This window comes from Astatotilapia calliptera, chromosome 17 (assembly GCF_964374335.1).
Source record: "Astatotilapia calliptera chromosome 17, fAstCal68.1, whole genome shotgun sequence".
NCBI lineage: Eukaryota > Metazoa > Chordata > Actinopteri > Cichliformes > Cichlidae > Astatotilapia > Astatotilapia calliptera.
Window position 1 is genome coordinate 24,985,130 of NC_137438.1, and position 27,049 is coordinate 25,012,178.

The 27,049-nt window shown below is 39.9% G+C and overlaps 1 protein-coding gene across 10 annotated transcripts in view; it reads right to left on the reverse strand.

Annotated features, from left to right (window-relative positions):
* The window catches only part of ppp1r12a (protein phosphatase 1, regulatory subunit 12A), a 62,074-nt gene that overhangs the window by 25,792 nt on the left and 9,233 nt on the right, over positions 1-27,049 (reverse strand). For all 10 annotated transcript variants that reach the window (XM_026146018.2, XM_026146016.2, XM_026146015.2 and 7 more), the window contains exons 2-3: positions 7,917-8,047; positions 4,111-4,229 (exon numbers count right to left, since the gene is read on the reverse strand). In XM_026146018.2, the coding sequence (XP_026001803.1) occupies positions 4,111-4,229; positions 7,917-8,047 (250 nt within the window). The remainder of the gene's footprint in view (positions 1-4,110; positions 4,230-7,916; positions 8,048-27,049) is intronic.

Consider the following 27,049-nt stretch of genomic DNA (forward strand, 5'->3'; position numbering starts at 1 on the left):
CACTCAACACAAGCTGAAACAAGAGCGGTCCAAGACTGCGTGTTTCCAAGCCTAAGGCTGAATATTTACTTCACACAATACTGGACATGTGAATCTCCGAGATATTTAAAGCTCATTGTTAGTGGTTTAATGTCGTTTCCCTGAGTACAACTGCTCGTTTCACGCTAATAAAAATGAAACTTAAACAGGAACATTGAGAACAATAAAAACTATTTTTAGTATAAATTTCATATTTTCCATAATTACAACATATGGGGTCTTTGGATTATAATATTTGTTGCAAACACACACTTTGGAAAGGCAACTGACTCATTTATGTCGACATCAGAGGCTCAGACTACATATATGCACAAACATCTCCTCGTGCCAAATGTGTTGACAAATTTTACCATACTGACAAAGACTTAATGTAAATCACATTCTGCAGAAGTTCTAACAACCCTCCCACATCTGGATTATTAAGAGCAACATTTTTTTGCATTTTAATTTCCTAAGATTTTGTAAAGGTATGAGACAAAATGCCCAATAAATCTTGCACCTGGGAAAGAATTATTCCAAAAATCCAAGTGGTTAATGACACATTGAGCAAGTTGCTCACCCTGCATCGCTTTGAAAACGATGGCTGGTCGCTGGTGGACATTTAAGGCCCCGGTTGTCTAGGTTACACTCTAATGTGTTTTCTAATCTGTGATGTGTCAATCACCAGTATCGTGCACTCTCATTGATAGTCCCTTCAATCTCTCACCGCAAAGTTTATCACGGGATCTGCTCACTCTACATTGTCAGTGCTTTTCTTTCTGGCCTAACTTCATGTCAGTAACTTTCTATGATCTTTGGCCACAAAGTCATTGTGGATTGCTTACCTTGTAGACGCAGCTAAAATGTGCATGCAAATCTGTCCGTATCTTTTTCAGTAATCTTAAATGTACCACAGAAAACCACCATGGCACAGATAATTATGTTGCACATTGAGAGGATTAGTAAGCTAAATTCTAAGAAAGTGAAACTAAACAGGAAGAAAGTGGATTTCAAAGTTTTATGTCAAAGAGAGCAGCTTTGGGACAAAGACTGGGCCTGTTGACTCACTGTCGTTGTGTCCTTCTCTGACCTGACAGTTCTAATAAAATGCTGTCACGGTTTTTACTCTTTAAATAAATATCAGCCCTTTAACATTGATTGTCAAAAGAAAAATGCACTACAACAGTGCATAACTTTCCAGGCAATTTTATGAGTGCGTTTAATATCTACCTGGAAGTGTCCTGAACCAAGAAGGTAACATTAATCAGACTTTGCTTTTTCCAGTGTTTGGAACAAATCTAAACCTCAGTAGGTTGGTTTGGTCAATGAAGAGGTGAACCAACTGAGGCTTGGGAACTGATGGTGGTCCTATGGCCTACCAGGGAAGTTCAATCAAGTTGATTAAGTATGACTTATTTATGGAAAACGAAGAAAACAGGAGTTATTAATTAGTGATTGAAAAAAAAAATTATTCCTTCTGAAAAGAAAAAAAGGTCCAAAAACCACTGTGTTAATCTTGGGAATTGGGACAGGTCAGGCGAAGCAACCACCCATAATCTCCAGGGAAGGAGCCGGCACTGTGTCTATAAAAAGCAGGGAGTAAAATGGCCAAGTAGGACTACAGAACAAGAGGCGAGTGGAAGAGTTGGCAGCAGTTCAACTTTGAGTTTTTACAAGGGAACAGCACATCTTCTACCTGAGCAAAAAGAAGATAAAGAGAAAGTCCACTACACCAAAAAAGGCATCGTGTCCCACTTTGCCCCGTTACCACTTGACCAAGAGTTTGTGTGGTGAACCCAAAAAGAAAAACTTTACAGAAGCCCACACCGAAGCAACCAAAAACCCAACAAGTAAACAAGTAAAGACAAGTCAAAAGAAATCAGGCTACATTTTCATCTGAAGAAAAGCTGCTGCCAGCTAAATCCACATTCCTCCCTTCTTATGCTAACAGGACCTTCAATCAATTGTGAGGCTGTCCACTTTCAGTCCATTACAAGGACAGGCAGCAGCTTGCTTGCTGTGGCTGATGGAGAACACAAGGAAGATGGCAGCGCACGTAAATCATTGGCCCAATCAGGGTCAAGGAGAGCATGGAAGGGTTGTCCCTGTAAAGGCGAAACTACGGTCAATCGCTAACAAGTTTAACCTCATGACTGGCATCTCTTTGCGAGGAGAAAAATCACATTACAAACATACAGAAGCGTTACACAACAGCTGGTTGCATAATGCTGCCCGCCCTACCTCTAGCATAAAGGGCTGAGCTGTGGATTGTCTGCAGCTGCCTTCAGCTTTGCAAATTCACTTTGCAGCTGAGTTTTAATCTTGCAAGCACTTTATGCAAGACAGTGTTTATAATTAAATTCATAATATCCACATACTGAAAATGTATTCAGTAATCTGGTTTAAAAAAAAAAAAAAGGAAGAAAAAAAGACTGAAATGTGCAATGATTGTGGGGGAAGCAGTGTGAGGATGAACCAGGCAATGCATCCATCATCCATCGGGCAAATCAAAACTGACAGCAGCCACTGGCCAAGACACCTGAGGACTGTGTGGGCGCAAACTCCCCTGACATTACATAATATGGCGCAAACAGTGCTCTAGGTTCAATTATCACTGGATGCAACAAGCTCTCAAATATTTGAATCCTGAATTAAAGAGAACAGAGATTGACAGCTCAGAAAGCCTTTTATCAACAGACTGTTATAGGGGCAACTTAACACCTGAAATTTGTGCAATTCTATGCACTTGCAGAATCTGACTACCTGTGTAAGGTTTCAACTTTGAACCTCAGTGCAAACTATTAACTAAAGTGGTCCAAGACTACATACGTCCTCCAAGACTAAAAATTTACTCCACAGCATGCATGAGTTCAGTCCCTGGATCAAGAAGGGTGTATATAGGCAGATTTATTTTAGACATTTTCTTGAGAATACGCCCACCAGTATTATTAACATGTATGCTAAACCTTCCTTTAATAACTTTAAAGGTTAGTCCTTTCTAAGTTGGATCAAGCACCACCTTTAGTAAAATATAAAAATACATAATATTCATGCACCTTAACCACAATGTGTACCTAAGAGAACAGCAAGCTAGCCAGGCTTTATTAGTGAAGCCGAGGAGCACCCCCCTCTGGCTTCAGGCCAGTTAGCACGTCTGTGCATGGCCCCTCACCACAGGGAAGGGCCTTTCATCAAGAGCGCCCCGACCAAAAATAGTAACACCTGACGTTTTGCTTTTGAATCATCACGAGTGCTCATAACACAAGTGGATCACAATTCTATATTATGTAAGTTTTTCAGTCAAACAGGCAAGTGGAAAACAGCGGGCGACTGACACCCAGTGAGAATTCAGATCCTATTTGAAAACATACTCATACATGCATGAATACAAATGGGGCCCCTGGCTGCTATGTTACCTTCAGCATGTCACATGATTAAGTTGGAACAAACAACAGTGCTCAAATATGAGGCACTTACAGTGTGCAGACACTAAACTACAGCAACCAAAAGCTCAACACCCATCTGTCTCCATTTCTTTCTTTCTTTCACATTTGGGTCCTGCGCTGCACCATCAATCACTACAATCACGGAAACACTACAAACTGTTGGCTGATTTATTTGTCATGGCTGGAGACTGGAGGTGCAGGTATTCTGGTGGAGTTTTTACCTGGAGACAAAACTCATCTGTGTAAAGTCTGCCACAAATTTTGATGGACATTATTATTAACAAACCATATGTTGACTTTGCTTAAAAACAGTGGTGAAAGGAGGTGCAAAGCCTTGTCCTCTAACCCAAAAGATTGACTACAGAGTTGTTCAGGCCTTATCAAGTGGCCTGCTAAGGGCTAAATTAATCTCTATAGCTCTGTGCCAGATAATTAATATTTGCCAAGAGACACTAAAAGCAGATTATCCAGTTTTGGTTGTTTGCTTTTGTTTTATTTACGTGGGGTGTGGGATAGTAAGATTAGAGCTACTGTAGACCGAAAACAAAAGGACTTATTGTAAACCTATATAAAAGGGTTCACTTCTGCATAAATAATATTACTACAAACTAGGAGAGCAAAGTTCAACATTACTGTAATACTGTACCTTGCCGGTTGATCTCATTCTGCAGGAGCTCCTCCATTGCCTCCTCTTCGGCAATGTCCAGAGGCGTCTCGCCCTCACTGTTTACAACTCCTACACTGGCACCCTGGCTGATGAGATACCTACAAAACAAAACATCACAAAAACAAAAAAAAAAACACCACAAAAAGAGTTAAACTAGTGGCAACAGAATATTTTTCAGAGCAATCTTTAAACTGCAAGTATCAGCTGTATTAAAGGTTGCGGTCAACTTTAGCTCTCAAGGGTTTGAAAATAGGCTAAAGGCAAAAGTGCCCTCCTTGAACAAATGAGTAAACTGTTCAAAATGAGACGTGCAATGTTTTTCTTGGTTCTGTGCCAACATTAGCCAATAGCTACACCACAACCTGTGTCTCCAGTTTAGACAGTCATGACCTTCACATCATGGTGTGTTTAAACTGTATTGGGTCCTCTTCCGGCTATGTAAACACTGAACATACCACACCTAAGAAGCTAAGAAAGTAGTGATGGCGAGGAGTGGCAAAACCCCAGTCCATGTGTAGTAACAATTAAATCTGCAAAATAACTGGTCAATGATGACGAAGCATTTCCACTCTGAGAAGGCAGTTCTTCACCAGGAGCAACGGATCTGCTGGAAGACCGGGCTGTGGTCGACTCCTTTGTCACGTGGTGTGAGCAGAATCATCTGCAGCTCAACGTGGCAAAGACCAAGGAACTGATCGTGGACTTCAGGAAGACCAGGAAACACTTGACCCCTGTTTCAATCCAGGGGGTCAGTGTTGACATTGTGGAGGACTATAAATACCTTGGAGTACACATTGACAATAAACTGGACTGGGCTAAAAACACCACAGCACTTTACAGGAAGGGCCAGAGTCGTCTCTATTTTTTGAGGCGACTGAGGTCCTTCAACATCTGCCAGAAAATGCTGAGGATTTTCTATGAGTCTGTTGTGGCCAGTGCGATCCTCTATGCTGTTGCATGCTGGGGGAGCAGGCTGAGGGTCGCAGATGCCAACAGACTTAATAAACTGATCCGTAAGGCCAGCAATGTTGTGGGGATGGAGCTGGACTCCCTCAAGGTGGTGTCGGAGAGGCGGATGCTGTCCAAGATAAAGACAATGTTGGATAACACCTCCCACCCACTCCATGACATGTTGGTCAGTCACAGGAGCTCGTTCAGTGAGAGACTGAGATTACCGAAAAGCACCACTGAACGACACAGGAAATCATTCCTGCCTGTGGCCATCTCCCTGTACAACGCATCCACTTAACACACTGTTTGCTGCTACAACTACACATGTTTCTTTTCCAACTATTTATTTATAAGTGACTTATGTATGTATGTATGTATGTATGTATGTATGTATGTATGTATGTATGTATGTATGTATGTATGTATGTATGTATGTATGTATGTATGTATGTATGTATTGTACTATTCTTAGTTAGCGTATTGTCTGTCTTGTCTTAATGTTGGTTTAAAATGGAGCACTGTAACAAAAAATAATTTCCCCCAGGGATCAATAAAGTATTCTGATTCTGATGGCGAGGAGTGGCAAAACCCCAGTCCATGTGTAGTAACAATTAAATCTGCAAAATAACTGGTCAATGATGACGAAGCATTTCCATTCTGAGAAGGCAGTTCTTCACCAGGAGCAACGGATCTGCTGGAAGACACCTCGACAAGATTCCCAGTTGGAGATGCACTGAAGCATCCCCACAGTATAATACTGCCACCATCATTTTTCACTGATGGGACTGTGTTCTTTGGGCCGTACGCCTCCCTCTTCTTTCTCCCAACATAAGCAGCATCTCTGAGCTCTAGTATCATCTCAAAGGACACGCTTCAAGCAGATATGTTTCTCCAGGAAGATCAAGGTTTGGGCCATGAAACCTTCTATAAAGAACACAATTTAACACTGCATTCATGTCTACTTTGTTACATTTTAAATACTACTGTCAATAGTCACTCAAAATATGTTAACCAGTCTACATCTTGAGTTCAGCTGCCTCAAATTAAAACTGCGGCACAATTCAAGGCCTTCTCATTAGACTTTAAACACGCACAATCCAATTCCCACCCCCCTGAAATAGCTACTGACTTACTACACAGTTACATTTCAAGGTTTTTATCTCTTTTTGATTGCACTTTCTATTCTGCCTATTTTAGCTTGGCTTTACTAGTTTTCCTGGCTTTGCGGTCTGGAGCTTTTGAACCAAGCCTACAATTAGAAGGCTGTGATCACTTCTAGGGACAGATCCAGCCCTGCTTTGCAGTTCCCGCTGTTGTCAATGAAGATCCTGGGATTAAAATGGGTCTACTGAGAGCTCACCGCCCACATCAGGTTGTCGAGTTTCTCTCCGTGACATGATGTCTCCATTAGTCACCAGTATGAGGATCGGCACTTGACCTTTTGCTTCAAAATGCGACAACAGAAAGCTTCTTGTTTTCTGTGCTGATGTCAAGTTCAGGCCAGCTGAATGCAGATTTTGCTGCTCTGAGAAGACCATTTGGGCAGTTCAGTTAAATGGCTAATGTAAGATGTTTTTCCTCTGATGGCTGTTTGTAAACTTTGGGAAAACACCAGCAGTGAGGAATACATTCTTAGCCAGGTTCCTGTAATGCAACACAAATAAAGCAGGTCATAGCACTCTCTCAATAAGCTGAACAATGAGCACGACTGAGCTCCATCAGCCCCCTTTAGCTAGTTTAAATATCCTATGATAACATCTCTGCCCTATGGGCAGTCTTCTCAGTTGAAGAAAAAAAAAAAAAAAAAAAAACACTATGAGCAAGAAAATGCTTGAGTGAAACTTCAGAGCTTGATTCCAGATACAGCAGGTGACCCTGATCTCTCCATATTTGATTACATCACAGATGTACACTCATAACAATGTGCAAGTTATCAGATGGGCTGCCGCTGCTGTCCAAATGTGATGAGAATTGTTGTACAGGCTATGATTGGTTCTTGGCATTTTGATTCTGGCACACCTTATGAAATGGCATCATGGGTCAACAACCCCCCAAGGAGATTTTAACCAGAGCCAAAAATAATAATAATAATAATACTAAAAAAAATATAAATAAATGACAATCATTGTAATAAAGATGATTTTATTTTTGGTTCACTTTAGAGGTTTCAGTCAAACAACTGACATGCAATGTGCTTATGGGTGTATTCAACCCCTGAGTGAGGAAAACCCCTGAATCTGTACAGCAAATGATACCCTTTGTCTGCAGGTGCAGCTCAGATAAAGAAAACTCTCCATCAGCTTAAAGGACTGCCAAATATTAGTCAACACAGTGTCAGATATAACAACAGAAAGGCACACATGCAATGTTAAGTGAACCCTTTTTGAGTTTCCTTAACGTCTGTCACATATACACTCTGGGACAATATTTGATGCTCATATTAAACCTTGTCACAGTTTCCAGTAACGAGATGAGGATGTGCACAAGTATATCATGCAAACTAAAAGCTCTGGTTTCAGACTGCTCTAAACACTGTCAGGGAATTTTTTTTGCTCTTGGTGTTAACGTAATCAGATATCACTTATATTATCTCATGCTGTATCCAGCTGTACAGAGACGATGCATGATAAGAAAACTGCTAGGCCAGCCCTAAAGTCACTTTGTGCCTCACAGTCCAGAAATGTTAACGAAAACTTTGCACAAAAGGTTCAGGGAGGAGTTTAGCAGTTACAAAATATCTGCAGCACAAAACAAAACAGGAAGTGAGGATGAGTCGGCAGAAATCAAACCTGATGAAATAGATACTAGCGCCAAAAGGGCCTCTTGATACTCACTCTGCTATGTCTAGGTATCCACAGGAAGCTGCAGCGTGGAGTGGTATCCAGCCCTCGTTATCAGGCTGGTTGATGCAGGCTCCATGCTCCACCAGGAAAGTCACCATGTCGACATTGTCATCTATGCATGCCTGAGACAGGGGAGAAAACGAGTAAGGCCACAACTTCTTGACTGTGTTGAACTAAGTGCACTTGGGTACATGCACACATGCTTGAGTGCTTATGTCAGTGGGGTGGCCTGTGCTCTAGTTGCATCTCTCATGGAAAGGGCATTACACCCCCGATTGGTTGCCATGTGCATTGCTGGGAGATTTTGGCAGCTGAAGCATTCTCAAAACATTCGCACATAGCAGGGGTGCTAGAAATACCACATAGCATAGTACTGCTGACAGAGGCACTGGGGTGCTGTGCATACATTTGCTGCTACTTTATCCTGAGAGTTATATAGTGTAGAAACGCAAAACCTGAAAAAAAGGTTAGCTGTGCTATACATCTTCAAGTACAGAGCTGTCAAAAAATAAATAAATAAAAAAAAATTGGATTTTGAATGCATAAACTATTTAATTATCATTATTTGCAGTAATAATACAGAGACACCAGCTGTGCTTTGTTGCTCTAAACCTCAACTTGACAAACTGCAGTGCCCACATATTCCCACCTCCTCCCACTTACAGTGCTATCACCACCTTCATGTCAGTCTTGTTTTTATGACAAATAAACAGGGCCTTGAGAAAAAAAAATAAGGCATTCATTTAATTTTTTGAAAGCCCTGTTTTTGCAGCGTCTAAAGTTAGAAAGTTTAGTATTGTGACAAATCAGTAAGTCTCAGTAATTGAAACCACAAAAACTACACATGCACAAACACAAAGTACATTCTCTTCATACTCAAATTCAAATTTTGTCTCTCACTCACACACACACACACACACACACACACACACACACACACACACACACACACTATGACATGGGGGTGAAATGCTTGTAGCTGTACAATGCCCGACCATTAAATGACAGAAGAAAAGTTTTACAATATTTACAATTTACTACAAAAATTTACAAATTAACTTAGGAATTTACAGTAAAGAATGTGCAAATAGCAGAAGAGATTATAAAGATAAGGATTATAAATTATAGGAATTATAGGATTATAGGAAATGTGTGGTGGTGTGTGTGGTGACGTGTGTGAGAGTCCAGTCTTATAGTGACGTGTTTGGGAGAGTCCAGTCCTACACCTGGTTCAGGGCCCGAATAGCCTGGGGGAAGAAGCTCCTCCTCATTCTCTCTGTTTTGGCCTTAAGGGAGCGGAAGCGCTTCCCAAACCTCAACAGTGAGAAGAGTCCATTGTTGGGATGGGAGAGGTCCATCATAATCTTCCTAGCTTTGGACTTGCACCGCTTGGTGTAGATGGACAGCAGGTCAGGGAGCTCTGATTGAATGATGCGTTCTGCCGAGCGCACCACCCTTTGCAGATCTCGTCTGTCCTGCTTGGTGCTGTTCCCAAACCAGGTGCAGATGTTTGACGTCAGGACGCTCTCGATGGTGCAGGAGTAGAAGTTCTTGAGCACCTTCAGTGGCAGATGGAAGTCTCTAAGTCTTCTGAGGAAGAAGAGACGCTGACGGGCTTTCTTAACCAGGGTGTTGATGTGACAGGACCATGACAGGTCCTGAGTGATGTGGACACCCAGGTATCGGAAACTGTCCACTCTCTCCACTGGCGTGCCACTGATGATGAGGGGTTTGTAATACTAAGAAGATGAAGAATTCTTCAAATCAACATCTGTGTGGAAAGAAAATTTAATGCCTCTAATTGCCAGCACTCAATCCAATCATTAGGGTTTTGCCATTCTTTAGTGCTGGTGACAGACAGGATGCCTGTTTCTTGTTTACAGACAGGAGGGAGGATGTCCTTAACAGGTATGCAAGTTGGGGTGAGGGGAAATTGGAGAACCCAACAAGTAAAACCAGAAGGATTTCACATTAAAAGAACTCTGTTCCGCTCAGAGGCCGAGCTTAGAACAGACTTTCTAGGCTGGGTGAAGATACCAGAGGGAGACTGTGCACAAACCCATCCTAAATATAGTTTGACTCTGAACATCAAAAGACCACAAACACTCCAAATGAAGCATATTACTGTGCAGCACACAAGGAGACCACCCACTAAAATAGGAGGACAAAGAACATATTACAGAGTGTCCCTAAACAAGATCAGGAGCACAAAGACTGCTTTAGAATTTATATGAGCGGCTTTGCAGTTAGTGTTCATCATAGACCAGTATGATGCTTCTACAGCAGTGATAATATTGAACCTCTCTCTGGAAGGCCCCACCAAACTAAACTACCCAAATGACACAATTAAAATGAAAGTAACACAGAGGAGATTAATTTAAGATCCTCTGACTCATGAAGTGGGAGGTGTAGTGACTTTGCTTAGATTATGAAGGCAAACTTGCACCATGATAGGAACAAATTTGCATTTTCTATTTGTTAGTCAAGTACTCATTTTATGTAGAAAAGGAAATTTACATTTCTGAAAGCCGAATTTCCTTTTCATTAGAAGGGAAACTACTGTTTAAGGCCTGCCAATTTTATTCTGCATCCATGATAGCTTTCACGAGTTTTCTAAGCAGTAAAATACTGCTCATTTTGTTTGTTTTCTTGTGAATTTCAGAACTCGCATTTGTTCACTGCCCTTCCAGGGGTGCATGCTAGAAGCATGAGTGTTTAAATCCACAACCACATGTAATTTTCATTATGCTAATGCATCTTCCTTGCTTCCTTCATTTTGCATCTCTTCCTTACATCTGAGATCCTTAAGAGCTGGAACTGAAAATTTCAAACTATTGCCTCCTTATTGCCCATTTACAGTAACATCAGTTACACACACATATTAACTGAATTATTACTGTCGCTGTGTATATTCATTCAAGTTTCCCCCTTTTCAAACTCATTTAAGTATGGTCCAAGCTCTACAAGGAGTTGTTTTGCTTTTTTTGCTCTCTCTGCATGTTTAAGTACCAAAATAATAGATTTTTTAGGCCATAACCTAAATATTATAAATTGTGTACAATTCATTTATCAAAAGGCTGAGAGAGGAAAAAGAAGCTGTCGAAGTCCAAATCAGGAAGTTAATAAAAGCAGAAGAAAAGAGTATAAAGTGCACTTTTCATTCAGTGCACACAAAGGGCCTGAGGTTAAATAATGTCTCACATCAAACATGAGGTGACATGTAAAGCAGGGGTCATAAATAAAGTCATGAAGTTGGAGTGCAAAAAAGTAAAAATAAAAAATGTAGCTGTAGATTTCCTAACAAAATGCTCAACTGTTAAATGATTGTAGTAAATACTTGAGATAAACACTTGAAATCCACAATTACCACTTGCGCAATATATTAAAGAAATTTATATATTAAAAAAACAACAAAAAAAAAAAAAAACAACAACCTCAAACTCATATTTGAACACAGCCAGGCCATCTCCTGTAGTTGCTATGGCAACAAATGTGTGGACAGGGGAAACAGACACATGAACACACGGCGTCCTCACGTTCAGGGCAAACTGCTATCTGGCTGGAATCCTTGTCCAAATTTGGGCCGTTTACAGCACCAGAGCTACAGAGTGCCTGCAGAGGCCTCCCTGAGCTTACTGACCGTGTGAATGAGCGTTTGTGTATGATGATGTCGTAGGGTTTAATGCCCCACCGAGTCCCTGAAGCTGCAAATGGACTTTGATTTAAAGAGATCAACAACAACCAAGGCTGCAACTCCCATCATTAGTACAACAGGTTTATTAGTTTGATGCCATCATCATGGGAGAATTATGTGCCCCTCTGTGTCAACACAAAGCACTGTGTGGTCCCTACGCAGGAGCTGCACTGGCAAAACTGATCAAAAAACATAAACATAAAAAAATTATTTAAAAAAATCAAAACCACATATACCATATCCTGTTCATTTCAACGACATACTGCTTGTATAGGTAAATACATCTCAACATAAATATCCTTCATTTAGTTTAGGTTATACAGAATGGGTAATACCACAAATTGTTTTGTTATTCCAGGAAACAATTTACTCCCTAATAGACCAAAGCATGTGCAGTTTTTCTTTATTTTTAACGAACTAAGCTATAATCAATAAGGTAGCTAATGCATGCATTAAGGCTGATATGAAACAAGGTGTCCACTACACATACTGAGGCAAATGGTAAATGGATAGGTACACTTGATCCACTGATTGAACCACTGACTTCCTTTGCCATAGCCACCACTAAAAAAGGACTCAAAGAATTCACATCAGTAGTGCAACATCTATAATAAAAATTGTACAAATAATGCTACCAGTCAAAATTAACTTAACCGTAACAATTCCTTATTAAGGTAAACATTAAATAGACCATTTTCCTTAACTAGTCTGAATGATGTCTGATATAAAGCATTGATGACATGCTTTTACACAGCTACAGAGCCTCAAACTGGAGAAACACTGTCGAGTCATGACCCAAGGCACAAAAGCACACACAGGAGCTAGTGTTGACATTTAGAAAACAGACCAGTGGGGGAGGAGAGAAGACAATTAGGAACTAATTCCTCAACAAGCTTTACTCGAAGTAACAACATCTTAGCTGCACCTCTGTAAGTGACTCAGTCTTAACTTTTGTTTGGGTTTGTTCTCTCCCGAGAGAAGTAGCTGCAGCACCCAAAAAGTGAATACCTTTAACAGCAGTCAGCCCTTCTTTACTCATCCATAAAACGTGAGCTAAGCTAACCTCTGGCTGTGCAAACTACTTCACTATCAAAAAATGTTTAAAAAAACCACAAAACACAAAACAAAACAAAAAAAACAACTGCTCGCAACTACTGATTGGTCTGTATTACCTAAAGTTATTGAAATTTACGCATTTTACTGTTTTATTGACCCGATTAAAAGATATTAAGTAAAAGTAAATTAAACCCTGCTTTAAAAAAATGAAAAGAAAAATAAGATTAGAAAAAGAAAAAGGATAAGCATTTCTATCAAAATCTTGTGATCTTACTTTTGGGGAAGGCAGAAAACCTCAGTGTCACAGTTTTGTATATGCACGCAATAATACTAATCAGCACAGACAGAAAGCAAATAGACACTGCTCCCATATTTTTCCCCTATAAGGAGGACCAGCTGTAATTTGTCACTTCCAATCACCGTCCTTGCTGTGGCCATTTTGCTCTGCGTATCCTCCAGAGATTCATAAAGGAGTCTATTGCTTTGCAGGATTGGAAATAAAGATAAGTGGTCCTTACAGACAGCTGACTGAGTGTTCCTGCATTCCTCAACTAGAGGAAGCCAGGAAGTAAAGTCAGCTGTCCAATAGACTGTACTTCAAATTGAAGTAGCCAATCAAGTTTTCCTTCCACATGCAAAACACCACGAGTGATAACAGACATGTAAAGCACAGACAACTGCTAGTCTCCTTTTATTAATCTGACATTTTAATCTGTATTGCAAAAATAAACCACCCAATATAGATTAGTGCTTTTCATTTCCTCGCTCACAGCTGCAAAATGTGCATGTACTTGGCGGCCATCTTTACAGCTTTCTGCTGCTCATCTGAAAACTGTCCCCCATACTTTCATCTAAATCCTCTCCCCTCAGTCATCCCCCACACTTATTATCTCTTCAAAGTCTTTGTCCAAGAATGGAAACAAGCCCCTTAAGGTGAATGCACTGGTGGCTGCGACCTCCCTCTTCAGTGCGTCACCAGCCTTACTTCACAGGCTCCCACCAGGAGCCCAACAAAGGTAATCCCTTAATAGCTGTAATTTTCTGTGGTTGACAGGTGCCATACTAACAGCCTGAATCAAAAGTATGCTAGAATAGGAGCCCCAAGAATGGGCTTAAATTAGTGGATATAAGAGTTTAATAAACTCGTAAGTCATTTTTTTAATTTTCTATTTGTAAGAAAATAGGATGTTGCACCAGTGCTAGGCTCATCTTTGACCCAGGCCTATTAAATTATACTAGATAATGCTGCTATGCATGTACTACCAAAGTGCAGCCACTTTGCATTTTAGTTGTCTGCATTGTCTGGCATCAAAACTGAAAATGAACTCATGCTGGACTTAAGAGCTGATAAAGCTCAACTAACAGTTACCGTCATTGAATCACAGGAAATAGGGTAGAGATATCAGCCATGTGCCAATCAACAGACCATTTACACTGTATAGTAGTACCGCAGAGACCATCACAATTGAACTGTAGTTACATTCGCGGTCCATGGCAAGGTATAGTGAGGGGTATAGCACTATTCTAGAGTTGGTTTATAGTGCATTAAATCTACAACAAAGTGCAAAGTACAAGTTGCACTGTTCTATATACAGTATATAGTACATGAACCTTAAGTTACTCTAAATCCATTTGAAGACTAATTATAGCCAAGTATAATGAATAATTGCTGGTTATTTCTTAACAGGCTTACAGTTAAGTTCAGGTATGTTCTGTTATTTTTTTTTTAAATTATTAGTTGGAAGTACACATTCCCAAAGTTGGTAATCTAAAACTGGACATTTTCATATGAAAGGCCTCAGATTTATTACAGCATATTCAAATAAGAAGATACCCATGTGCTCTCTCATTTTAATCTACGTCACCATTCAGGAACTATGCAAAGAGGAAAGCAATGGTACCATTTCCCCTTTGATCCGACAGCTCTGTTCTGCTTTACGACAGTACAAAGTGGAACAGGTTAAATTAATTGGTTTCTGTTTTGCATCATGCAGAAATGCAGGGCTACAGAGTGCAATTTCAAACAAACTTAATTACTGAAATCATTTTATCATCTCCAATCTTAATGACGCTAAAAGAACCCACACCCAAGGGAAAGAAAAGGAGGAATGAGACAAGTACCATGACATCCTTGTCTAGCACATCATAGAATCTAAAGGCCTATTCATGCACCTTTGGTTATAATGCTGATGTAAGGGAGATGGCATACTCCGGCTGAGCTTAATCCTGTTTATACAATTCAATCAGCCCCCGAGCAACATATAGGTGCTGTAGTTTGCTTTCAGACATGGAGTGACTCACTCTGAAGCAGACACGTAGCCAATTAAACCTGTTTGGCCAGTGTGAGGAGAGGAGAAAAGAAGGCCTTGTGAAGTCTGAAGTTATTGGATAGGCAGGTAAAATAAAGGTGTGCTGAAGCATAAAAATAAAGGTGGTAAAAAACCAAAAACATTTTAGCTAAAACAATGTGAATTATGTTCTCCAATTAATCCTTGAAGTAAATGAAATCCTAGATTGACCTTTGAGACAAAGTCATAACTCACTGAAGGCTGAGCTGCCATACGTCATTAAACATATGATTCATCCCGTCAGGGCTGAGTTCTTTCTTCTCTTTAAGACTAAAAAGGTTCTCCGTAAGAGAACCTGACACTTCTGGGAAGGAAAAACAAATATATGTACACACATACACATACATCAAGAACTAATCAATGCATGCAGGATGCTCCATTTGACTGGTCGTTAATGTACATTATGTGGCTAGCTTCTGAAAACAGCTCTGTTAATCCATTAGGTTTTGTGGGATGTGGCTCAGCAAGAACTCTCAGTGAAATGTCGAAGAGAGTGCAGTTCTCCAAGAAAACCCTGCTGCAATTTTAAAATAATCAGAAACAACGAACGAGTTTGACAATCATCTATGCTCCTTTCATATTTCTGTGGTGGTGACCAGGGGTTTTTCCTGGCTGAGAATAGACCTGCCTTTGCAGTATGCATCTTTTCCACATACTGCAAAGGCAAAGAGTGTGCTATACAATTTTTTTTTTAAAAACCCTATCAATTTTTCTGTGATTTCTCACCATTTGACAGAAACATTCCAATTATACTACAGTAAATAAAGCTATTCATAGTAATTTATACACCGGCACATGTACATATTGTTGAAATGCACAGTGCTATAATGGTTTTTAAGGCCAGTGCAAACCTATTTTAACCCATCAGTCATAACAGACGGCTTGACATCTAAATCACAAGATGCCTGTGTTATATGCCTGCATTTGCCACTTCAAGTGGCAGTTTGTGCAACAGCAAAATTAAACCCATCTCCTTACTCAACCACAGTAAGATATTGATACAGCTCATGAACATGTCATCAGGTTTTATCATCTTAAACAGAGTCATCAAAAATGCTCAATACAAGCATTGCTTTCATTGTTGACTTGCTTTTTTTAAGACAAACTTTCAAAAAAAAAAGAGTAGCTGCCAATGTGCATGTCTCTCCTTTCCATATTTATAAATTACCACACCATGGAGGGCTTTTTAAAAGTACAGTTGTGAGATTAAATTACCAAACCATTCCAAGCCAGCAGAGATAAATATGGAGCAGATCAGGACAGAGACAACAATACTGCGTGTGTCAGCCTAATCCTGAGATAATATGGAGGAATCAAACCATACTCTGTACAAGTGCTGCATACAAGATGGGAAAAGCCAAAAAATGCACCCATGACGTGTATTGAAGAAAGGAGGCCGGTGTGTTGCCATGACAAAAAAGCCAAAGAGAGAACGTGGGTTCAGGCCTTGCCGGGCTTTTGTAAGAAACATAAATAAATAGAGAAAAGACTTCATTTTAAAGCACGCGGGGGTTAGTTGGATAACCCTTCAAGGCAGCACTTGCAGCAAACCGCTGAGAGAGACCTCAAAAAACTAACACTGAAAGGAGCATCTGTGGTGCCATCCTTCTTTTTTAACCTCTTGCAGGCAGGACTTAACTGTTATTGAAGCAACTCTCAGGACCTTTTATAGTCAAGAAAAGCTTGTTGTGCAATTATGCCTTTGTTTTTACGACATTTAGTACTTCTTTTAACACGTTCAAATTTGTTGTATATTACAACAATTTATATTTTTACTTACAGTTATTTTAATTTATTAATTTTTTTTTTTTTTTTACCTCAACTATTTAAAGACATACTGTATTCAATTTTGAGATACATGTTCTTGCTTAAGCTATTCATTACGCATTTGTTGTGCTTAACTTGATTTTTAACTATGTAACAAAGGACTCCCAACACTCTGGGATGAACAACGCATATGTGCAGGTCCTACTGCCAATAATCGTGCTCGAAAGACTTGGTGTGGTGATATGAAGTCATTCACCCAGAACCCTATTGTGTTGTGCATGGATATTAAAGTTGGTCCTTGGTTTCTCTTTTTCAGGAGTTTCTGTGAAACTGACTAGTTTTCACTATAAGCGTTGTTAGACCTGGCTTGGCAGGAGTACTTCAGTACAATCTGATGTTCTGCTGTAACGCTAATTGCTAACAATACAGTGACTCAGACAGAAATGCAGGGCTATGCACATCTGCGCACAGGAAAAGCAAGAAAGCGGCAGGACTTAATTTCTTATTATCAGCATGAAGAGAAAGGCTACTAAGATTTATTTAAAAAAAGAAAAGAAAAAAGAAAAACACACACACACACCTTGGTTTTTGTTGTGTAAGTATCTAAATTACAATTCCTGGCCAACGTGGAGTCAGAGGTCCTCTGGCCTGCCTGCTTTGCAATACAGTGGAGGAACCTGTGCAGATTAAACCTTTTGTACTCTTATGGTTTATTTCAAATGTGTCCACTGTCATTTTTTATTAATTGCAAACCTAAACTCATTTCCTTTCATAGATCACACATTTACATTTTTAATTAAACTCACCATCTGACAAGTGTCATAGTGACACTTTATAAGGAACAGTATACGGCCTGATACAGTGAAAGGGTACAGGGTATAGCCACTGCTCGTCTATAAAAAGGGTAGGTCCATTATCCAGTGGGACATCTTACAGAGAGCTCCAAGCTCAATTTAGCAGCACTCCACATCAAGGGGACACTTCAAGACCCCTCCCCTTCTTGACTTCCTTTAGTAGCACCCTCAGATGAGCGACTCGAGCACCCTGCAGAAAGCTGCTGTTGTGCCTTCTGCACAATTTACTGCTTGGAGTGCCAGGGAAGTCACTGGCACAGACTACCAGGCTATTATGTTGGCAGTTATTCTATACTGAATGACAGTGTCAATGGTGCACACCCACGGTAGGACCTCTGACTGACAGTGATGTGTCTGTGTGTTAAGAAAAGCCATCAAGTGGTAAGACAGATGACGTCTACAACAGGAGAACTTGAAGAATTCAAATAACCATAATACCTATAGAGTATCATTTCAACTTGAGCAAACTGGCATATATACTTACAAACAAACAAACACCCCACTGTGCATTTTTAAATCATAAGTTATAAATGGTTAGGAAACATTTTTATCAATTTCTCCTTTAACTTTTGATAGTTTTTCACAGAAAGTGGTCTATTAGTGCGGCAAGTGCAATGAATAATGTGACATAAACACATATGCTTCAACATTACATGCTTTGATTTTATTGTAATTGTCCACTTCCACACTAACAGACCTCAAAGACTTAGAGATATCTGGAAATACACGGGTTTTCAAATGTGAACAACCACTTACCCAAATACTCTCTCCCAGGTACTGATTTGTGTGTTCAGTTGGTAGCTTTTAAAGGCAGGTTAAAAAAAAAAAAAAAAAAAAAAAAAAAACCCCACACACAGCCCCACAGCCAAGTACAGCATAAATATCTGGTGGAACAGATACCAAAATTCCTTTTTGCAAACAAATGATTGAAAATCATAGTTAAACACTTTTTGAATATCTGTCATGCTTAAAATAACAACACAGTATGACAAATACAAAATTAACCCATTAAAAGAAAAGCATCCCTGTATAAAACACTAAAACTGCTCCACAGTTGATGCAACATTAGCCAGCATTTGAAATGTGTAGAAGTAATACAAAAATGTCATCAGCCATTTAACATATGTTGGTATCACCTAATCTCACAATGCTTATGGACTGCTGCATGCAATGCACAGAATGCAAGTCCCAAATACTGCAAGTTTTCTTGCAGCACATCTGATTCACTTGTACTACTGACTATATAGTCCTGCCACATCTTTATAGATGAGTTACAGGGTGATAATTAAACACATTGGCAGTAGATGTTAATATGCAAACAATAACATTCACTTGGCATGACTGTACATTACTGCTTAGCTGTTTGGTTGCTTGTTATAGGAGTATTATCATGTAATTAGCACTTAAGGACATAATGTAAGGCCTCTATTACCTGATATCCACACTCAGTTAACATATGAAATAATGTTGCCATGAGCATAATTTGTAATTTAATATGAATACATATGACCCATGAAGGGATCATTTTACTATAATCAAACACTGATCTAGCCAATGCATATAAGGGAGAACTATTCCTTTATTTGCCGATGGCATTGTGTTTCACAACGCAACAGTGGCATATCTGTTTAGGAACAATGTCCAGATTGCTCAGGATAAGTCACACACCTTGCAGCCAGTTTTCATAGGGACTTTTCCCTATTTGCTTTTTCCCTGTTAATAAGAACTGCAACAGCAGTAAAACAGAAGATTATTACGCTGATGGTTGGGTAACTGTGTAAAAGGTTTAGTCCACAAAAGGCTTCAGTCACTCACTACACGCTTTAAAAAACAAAAATACAAAATAAAATGAATCAGGTGAGAAAGAGCCCTGATAGCTTTCAAAAATTTGTGTTAGTCATGGAAAAAATAAAAGCTTAATAATATATAATTCCTTTCTTGATTAGGGAAAGATCAGCTTTCTCCTATATAAAGCAACACTATGTACAGTAAAGTGGCTTCAGCTGGAGCTCAAAGCTGGCCTTCCTTCCTTTACTCGTCTCCCTCCCCCTTGAACAGCACAACTTCTCTCTGCTACCACCTAGCCAGTACGCAGCAAGGCCCTGGACTAACATACCAGTGGAGAAATTCCCAGATAAGTAATACTCCTAGCCTTGAGGGTTCAGGCATCAGCACTCTGGCCACTCCTCATGGGCTACGTCACCGGCTCAGAGGCACACATCCACTTCCACAAAAGGAATTCCTTCTTACCGCCTGCATGTAAGTATGAGAGCCCCATGTGTCTGCATTTGCATGTGTGAGAGAAAGAGAGAGTGAGAGAGTAACATGCATCAACCCAGACAAAGAGTTGGGATGAATATTAAAAATTAAATACACCGGAGAGCAAAGAAAGTTTATATGCATTTTTAGGGAAAATTGGAGTAGGACATTTAATACAGCGGTATACATGTGAAAGTGTGTGTTTATGTCAGTGTGTATTTACGTCTGAGACAAAGAGCTTTCAGCTCCTGTGCTATTGGCAGGGTTCAGGAGGCCAGAGAGTTCAAAGGGGAGGGATGAAGCACCGCAGGGCGACCAGCTGGGTCCCTACACTACATGAGCTCTGTCGGGAGCTGTAACTACACATGCGCGCACACACACACACACACACACACACACACACACAGAGAACTGAAGGCGTGTGTGTGTGTAACTGCTGCTGCTACTGAGGACAACCATATATGGCCCCAGGATTCCCATGGAAAGAGACCAGGATTGTGGAAGAGGGGGAAAAATGCCTGCAAGATTCTAACTGTATGCATCGCCTGGGCTTTTGCTCAGAAGCTTCAACAATAGCCTCACTTGAGAGCCAAGTTTGTTTCCATGTCAGGGGTCTAAAGGCGAGAGCGGGCAACGGGAGAGGAGAGGTAGAGGTCAGATAGCCATGGAGAGATGCGACCTCTGTTGATATTTCCATATAATAGAGCCTTTATGTAGATGCTTCTCTACAGACTGCTCAGTTGACTGAAGAGGCACTGAACCACATTACCATCCTTCCATGTAACAGTCCTTTGTCATCCTTCACACCACCAAGCTCCAAACCTAAGAGGTTAAATGGAAAGGGTACATCTGCCTGGTATGCATCTAATCTACTTGTATAAATATGGATCACCAGAGTAGCAATAAAAAGAAAATAGCTACTACACAATCCCACATAGCAAGGCTAAATTTATAGTGGAGTGGCTCAAAATGAGCTAAATATTATGTGGGTAGTTTCATTTTTGATTATTGAAGATACAAAAAAGGTGAACTGAGGTACACAAGAAAAATTTCATAACTCGCATAATAAGTACACGTATAGTCTCTCCAATGAAATCTGATTTAAAAACTGCTTGAAAGGTTTTGGCAAGCACCCTTACAAAAAAGGTCTTACAGGGATCACAAACAGCATTTCTGCTTGTCCCACAGGAGCACTGAGCAAAAGTCATGCTAGTCACATTATGGATACAAGCCAGGAAATAAAATTTAAAAAAAAAATCCAAATATCTTTTTATGACAATGAATAGAGAGAAACATCCACCACTGCAAAGCTGAAACTCCAGGAAACCTCTACTATGCACTAGAGCTGGGCGATAGAACGATAACGATATGTATCGCGATATAACTTTTACTCGATAGAGAAATTAAGCTATCGCGATAGACTTCGCCGCTCTTTTTTTTTTTTTTTTTTTTTGAGGACAAAAGGTCAGCCAATCCAAATTAAGTAGCGCAGAGCCGAACCAATCACAGCCGCAGCGTCACGTCGCGTGACTTGTTACGTACAGCACAAGTGCCAAGCCGTGTGTTTGTTTGGGAAGCAGCCAGCGGGTAATGGAGCCAGCGCGTAATGGAGGAAATGAGTGTGCCGACTAGAAAAATCAACCGAGCGTGACCGAAGAGAAAACAGATGATGGTTGCAATGCCGGAGAGATTGTCGAACGGAAGAGCCATAGAAGTTCCGTAGTGTGAAGGTATTTCGGCTATTTCAAGTCTGACAAAAAACAGAGTAGCGTGCACTGTAAATTGTGCCGAAAGCAAGTCTGGAAATATAATAAACTGGTGCATGCGTCACACTGTGCGCCACGTTATTGTTTCGGTGAAATGAATTTCTACAATACTGTTAATTCTACTCTCTGCAGTGTTTAAATGCTTACATATACACACAGTTACTGTCCCTCCACACATACGACTCGGTTCTGCTTCTATGCCGCAGCTTTGTTTACTTTTTCCCACCGAGGCTTCTAGACTTCTGATTGGCCAACATTTCTGCACGGTTAGGAATCTAGCTCCACCTGCTGCTTTGGCATGTTCATAGCAGCATTTTCCTTCATTTCTGCCTTTATGTGTGGACGGGATTATTTTTTAAAACGAAAACGGAAAATCTCCGTTTTCAAAAATACCCGTGTACCCGTGGATGTAGCCTCAGTCTCTGACTGGAAGCACTAATTCGTCATTCGGCTTTTGTCAGACTAAAGTAACTGTTAAAAGTGTTTGAAAAGCTAAGCTATACAACAAGGAGAGATTGAGAATTTCCTTTTAGTTCTCAGTTTATTTGATATTGACAAAAGTTAGTCAGTTTTGTCTGTTCTTCTGTAAAACAAACTAAGATTTATTTTTAGAATTAATATTTTGTTTCTAAGTGGAATTGACAATTTAGTCTGTTTCGTTTGTTCTATTTTGAAACTTAAACGCTTTAGCGGCTGCCTTTTGTGTAGTTTGCAATATTTGCCTTTATCTATCTGAAAAAGTCTCATGTTCCTTAAGTACATCTACCCTGTTGAACTTATTATGGGAAATAAATATTTAAATAAAAACAAGCTGCTGATTATTTCACATTTTACTTGTGAGCAACGGCACATTTAAATCTTACAAACATAGTTATTTGGCTTATATCGTGATAGATATCGTTATCGCCTGAAATGAAAAAAACATATCGTGATATGAAAAAATCTCATATCGCCCAGCTCTACTATGCACATGCACAGTGCAACAGGGGCTAATGTGTTTCCCTGTTGGCTCTACTAAGACATTGATTTCTACTGAAGATTCTTTCAGTGCATTCTCCTTATATAATCTCTGCTCAAGTGAGTCCCAAATTACAAACTGATACACAGATCCAACAAAGCCCTCAGTCATCTAGGAAACCATTTGAGAACCTGTTGTAAGGTAAATTGTGAACCACGATGGTGCATGTAGCAGTGTACATGTTCGCACATATGTCTGTTATGGGCTGGTGTCAGTGATAAAAGCACAGGGAGTGGAAGGAGCAAGCTCACTAGCGGAGCCTCAAAGAGGAAATGAGAAAAATAAACAGCCACTTCCTGTTCCTCTCTGGCCTGAAATCTCCAAGACCCAGATCCCTCTGACCATCACCACCTCTAAGAGAACGGATGCATCCATTTTTACTCTCTTTCAAACACAAAAAGATCAACAGGACAGGAATGCTAATTTTAATTTAAATGTCGCCATATTAATGATTAATAGTTAGTGAGAAGTTTTCTTAAAAACATGCATCCCATGCAGCTGATAAACGTGTGACAACACTACACACGTTCACTAAAAACAGAAAACATTCATCACGCAACATGTGAGCATTTAAAATAACTGCTTAGGTCTTTACCATCAAAATAAAAGGCAATACATTTTTTCAAATGAATATGATCTCTTAAAAAGACCCAGGATCTTTATACAGAGGATCATGAAATTATTGGCTCGTAGTGCCAAAATGTAATAAATTGTTGGTTCCCTATACAGCAGCTTGAGTGGTTTTGGGTCATTAATTATTAATTTTACAGTCTATTAACATCGCAGCTTGATTGGACTTAGTGACCTCACATTTATGCTCCATAAAACAAGGAAATAAAATTGAGTTCGAAGGCACTAATTAAGTTTTACCTAATCTTATTTTATAATCAGGCTTTTTGTTAAGCTAGCATGACTTTTGTGACTTCAACGTATCACCCTCACTTGCATCACCATCAACTGAAATTGATTTTAAACAAATACTTTAATAAAAGGAGTTTAAAACAAAAGGGAGAGATTACATTTCATCCTGCTACACGTTTACCAACATTTAGTATTTTGCATCAGTAAAAGTCAATTCATTTTTCTTTACCAGGCACACTATTAATTCTTGTTTTCAGGGGGACAAAACAAGAACACGAAAGAAATATGCCAAAACAAAGCATGAGCTCTGAGCATACACAGGGGCTATACTCGTATCTTGAATCACTTAAATTACTAGCCAAAGCACTTAGACTCTCAAGGTCCAGGCCCATTTACTGTCACTGACATTTAGCTGCAGGGAAAAATATGGCCTGCATGGGCTGATTCACAAGAACACAGCAAACAGCAGGTTCAGTCAATCTCATGGCCACATGGATCAGCATTAACAAGAAAAATCAATGCCACCCAAGTATAAAGGAGTACAGTTACACTTAATCGATATATTCTCCAAGTTTAATTTCTGATAACCTATTTCTAAGGTCCAGTGAGTTCCAGAGTTTAAGATGAGTGAAAACGCAAAAGAGAAAAAAAAAAAAGTTTTGTGATCAGTGTTATGATTAAAGGAGCTCTTGAGCCCGTCCGCAGATTCTTAAGTTTGAGAATAGCCGTCTTATTAAAAAGCATCCAAAATTTAGCCCAATGGAGTTGGAGTCTTAATGGAGTTACATTTAAGACTGTCAGTTCAACTTTGTGTGTGTTGTCAATTTTTGAATCCATTAAAACACATTCAGCAATAATCATATTGTATATTTAATGCAGGTGAACTAACGCACATATAGCACTGAAGTTACATGATGAGCGTGGGTTAATGTCCACACACACCTGTGCAGGATGTAGTCATTTCTCCAATGGAGTGGTTATATGCCAGCTGACACAGCAGACACGCAACTCTTTACAACTAAGGCAAAAGCACGCCTATTAGTTCGACTATAACCTGTCTTACTTCCCAACATGTTTGTTTACACCTTCCAATCAGAAAACAGGGAGGTTGCTGCTTTCTCGATGCTAAACAGCTGCTGTCATACATCAATAAAATATGAATCAATTACAACTAGTAGCATTTCTGGTGCAGACAAGTGAAGGCAGCAACTTTGACTATTTAGTGGGCATGAAATAGGTTTTTATGTAATACCTGAAAACAACAATGAGTAATAATTGTGCCAAATAAAAGAACAAGGGTGACATGTCAAAGTCAGGTGATGTCTAATGGGCCAATGGCCGCTTTCCCTTTGTTAGCTGAAGATGCAGCCATTTTGAGACTAAATGGAAAGAATGTAACCTCACCCTTACAGACAACAAATGGACATGCAGCCTCTGCCTTAATTGTACTCGCTGTTCTGTAAGACAATGAGGAATTCATAGTGTCTGAGTCCAGGTGTTTTCACTTCAACAACAGCTCATAAAAAACACTCAGCATGAGACGTGTGCCTGCCGCCAAGCAAACAACAGCGGGATCACTCCAAGACCACCTGGCTTAAGTAGAAAACGAGCACTATATGCCACAGGGTGGGAACAAAAAAAAAAAAACAAACACCACAAGCTGAAGTCATCTCAAAAACATTTCACAGCAGCTAAATACTATACACAGTTTGAAAAAGTGGGGGCAGACAGAAAAGCAAGTGGCGGTCATTAATCTGTTAAAGCACCTGACGAAATCCTTTACCAGTTCTGCAGTCGAGCTTGCATTTTATTTATCATCAACCTCTCAAATGTTTTCATGATACAGTGAAGGAGATGTGGTCTAATTTTAAGGGTGCTAAATAACCATCAAAGAAAGTGCAACACTGACCTCATCAAAACACTTAGAAAAAGCAAATGGGTAAAAATAGCAGCCTCTGGTTTGAGATCAGTGTCTCATTTTCCTACATTGTTATAAAGCAGTGCTGCCAGCTTTCAGCAATGCAATAATTACAACTGGCTAAAAACTTATGTGTGACATAAGACATTTTGTTTGACACGAAATGCACTTTTGGGCAAGGTCGAAGCAGCAATCCTCAAACATGGCAGCAGGTTTACTCTGCTGAGGAATTCGATCCAGCTGAGTTACGACCCCAGGTGAACCAGTTGCAACCTGCAGCGATGCTCAACGAAACTACTTCAGCAAAGTCTCTCTGTTTCAGGTCCTATGGCGGGGAGGTCTCTGGCATCTCATCCCAGCAGTGTCAGAGCCGCACACGCATACAAATAAATAAATAAATAAATCATCTGCCCTACAGTTCTTATAAAGGGCAAACAGTTTCATGCAAACTCAGTGAGGTAATGCCTTATTAGATTTTCATTTAGGTTACAATGTTGGTCTTTAACGATCATGAAAACAAGATAACCAGGATAAAACTTACTTTTTAGCCTTCATTTTTGCTACAAAGCTCTCATTTTGTCTTGTGTTTTAAAGAAAGCACACCTCTTCTCTTTACAACGAGATGCTTCGCCACTGTACTGAAAGTCCAAATGGAAAGATCGTCAAGAAGATCAATCCATCCGTGGTCAAGAAAATCCATGTGGAAATAAAAGTCATAAAAGCTTTCCATACATGAACCTGTGGAAGGATCATTAACAGTTGCTGGCAGCTGCTTTTCATCTCCTAGAGTCGCCGGTTGTCTTTGCAAGTGAGCTTTATGGTAAAAAGCACCAGCTAGTCTAGGCCCAACTCCCTACTTGACAACCCCCCTGCCTCCCTCCATTACCCCCTTATTTATCCCCTGCAAAAAGACAAGTCAAGTTTAACAAATGTATAAAGATTGACAAAAGTTTTTGCCATACTCGAGCAACCCTACATGACCAATTACAATTAAACATATACACTGACCTGATATATTTACTAACTACAAATGCTTTTCATGTCAATTCATGGCATTTAGTTTTAAGCCAGACATGTTATCTCAATACAGTGTACATGAAAGTATCATAGACATGTCACAATCAGCAGATGACCTGGCGTGTTGCAAAGTGTTGGCGCGCAAACACCACAGGGACTTCCTGCTGATGATTATGGGGTTGGTAAAAAAGCTGAATGAAACAGCAAGGAGGGCCAGCTTGACAAGGAGAGACCTGCCAATTATACGCAAGTAAAATATGTTGCGGGACTCCAATATACACTCAGTAATCAAGTAGGCTCTCGTTACAATGGTGCTGCAGTGATTCATTCCAGACTGGAATTCAGCTTTATACTTGCAGTTCTATGTCAAAGGTTAAATTTAGATTTATCTCACGCGCGAACATACAGTGTTATGAAGCGCTGGTTCCTGCTGTGTCAAGTTCAACACCTTTCATTGTAGTCAGGCACCACACTAATTCTTGTCAGCTCTTTGACTCAAAGGGTGGCTACAGTTTACTCTCACGGTCCCCGTTTTGCTTCACGTAGTTAATAACTTCATGAGGAAA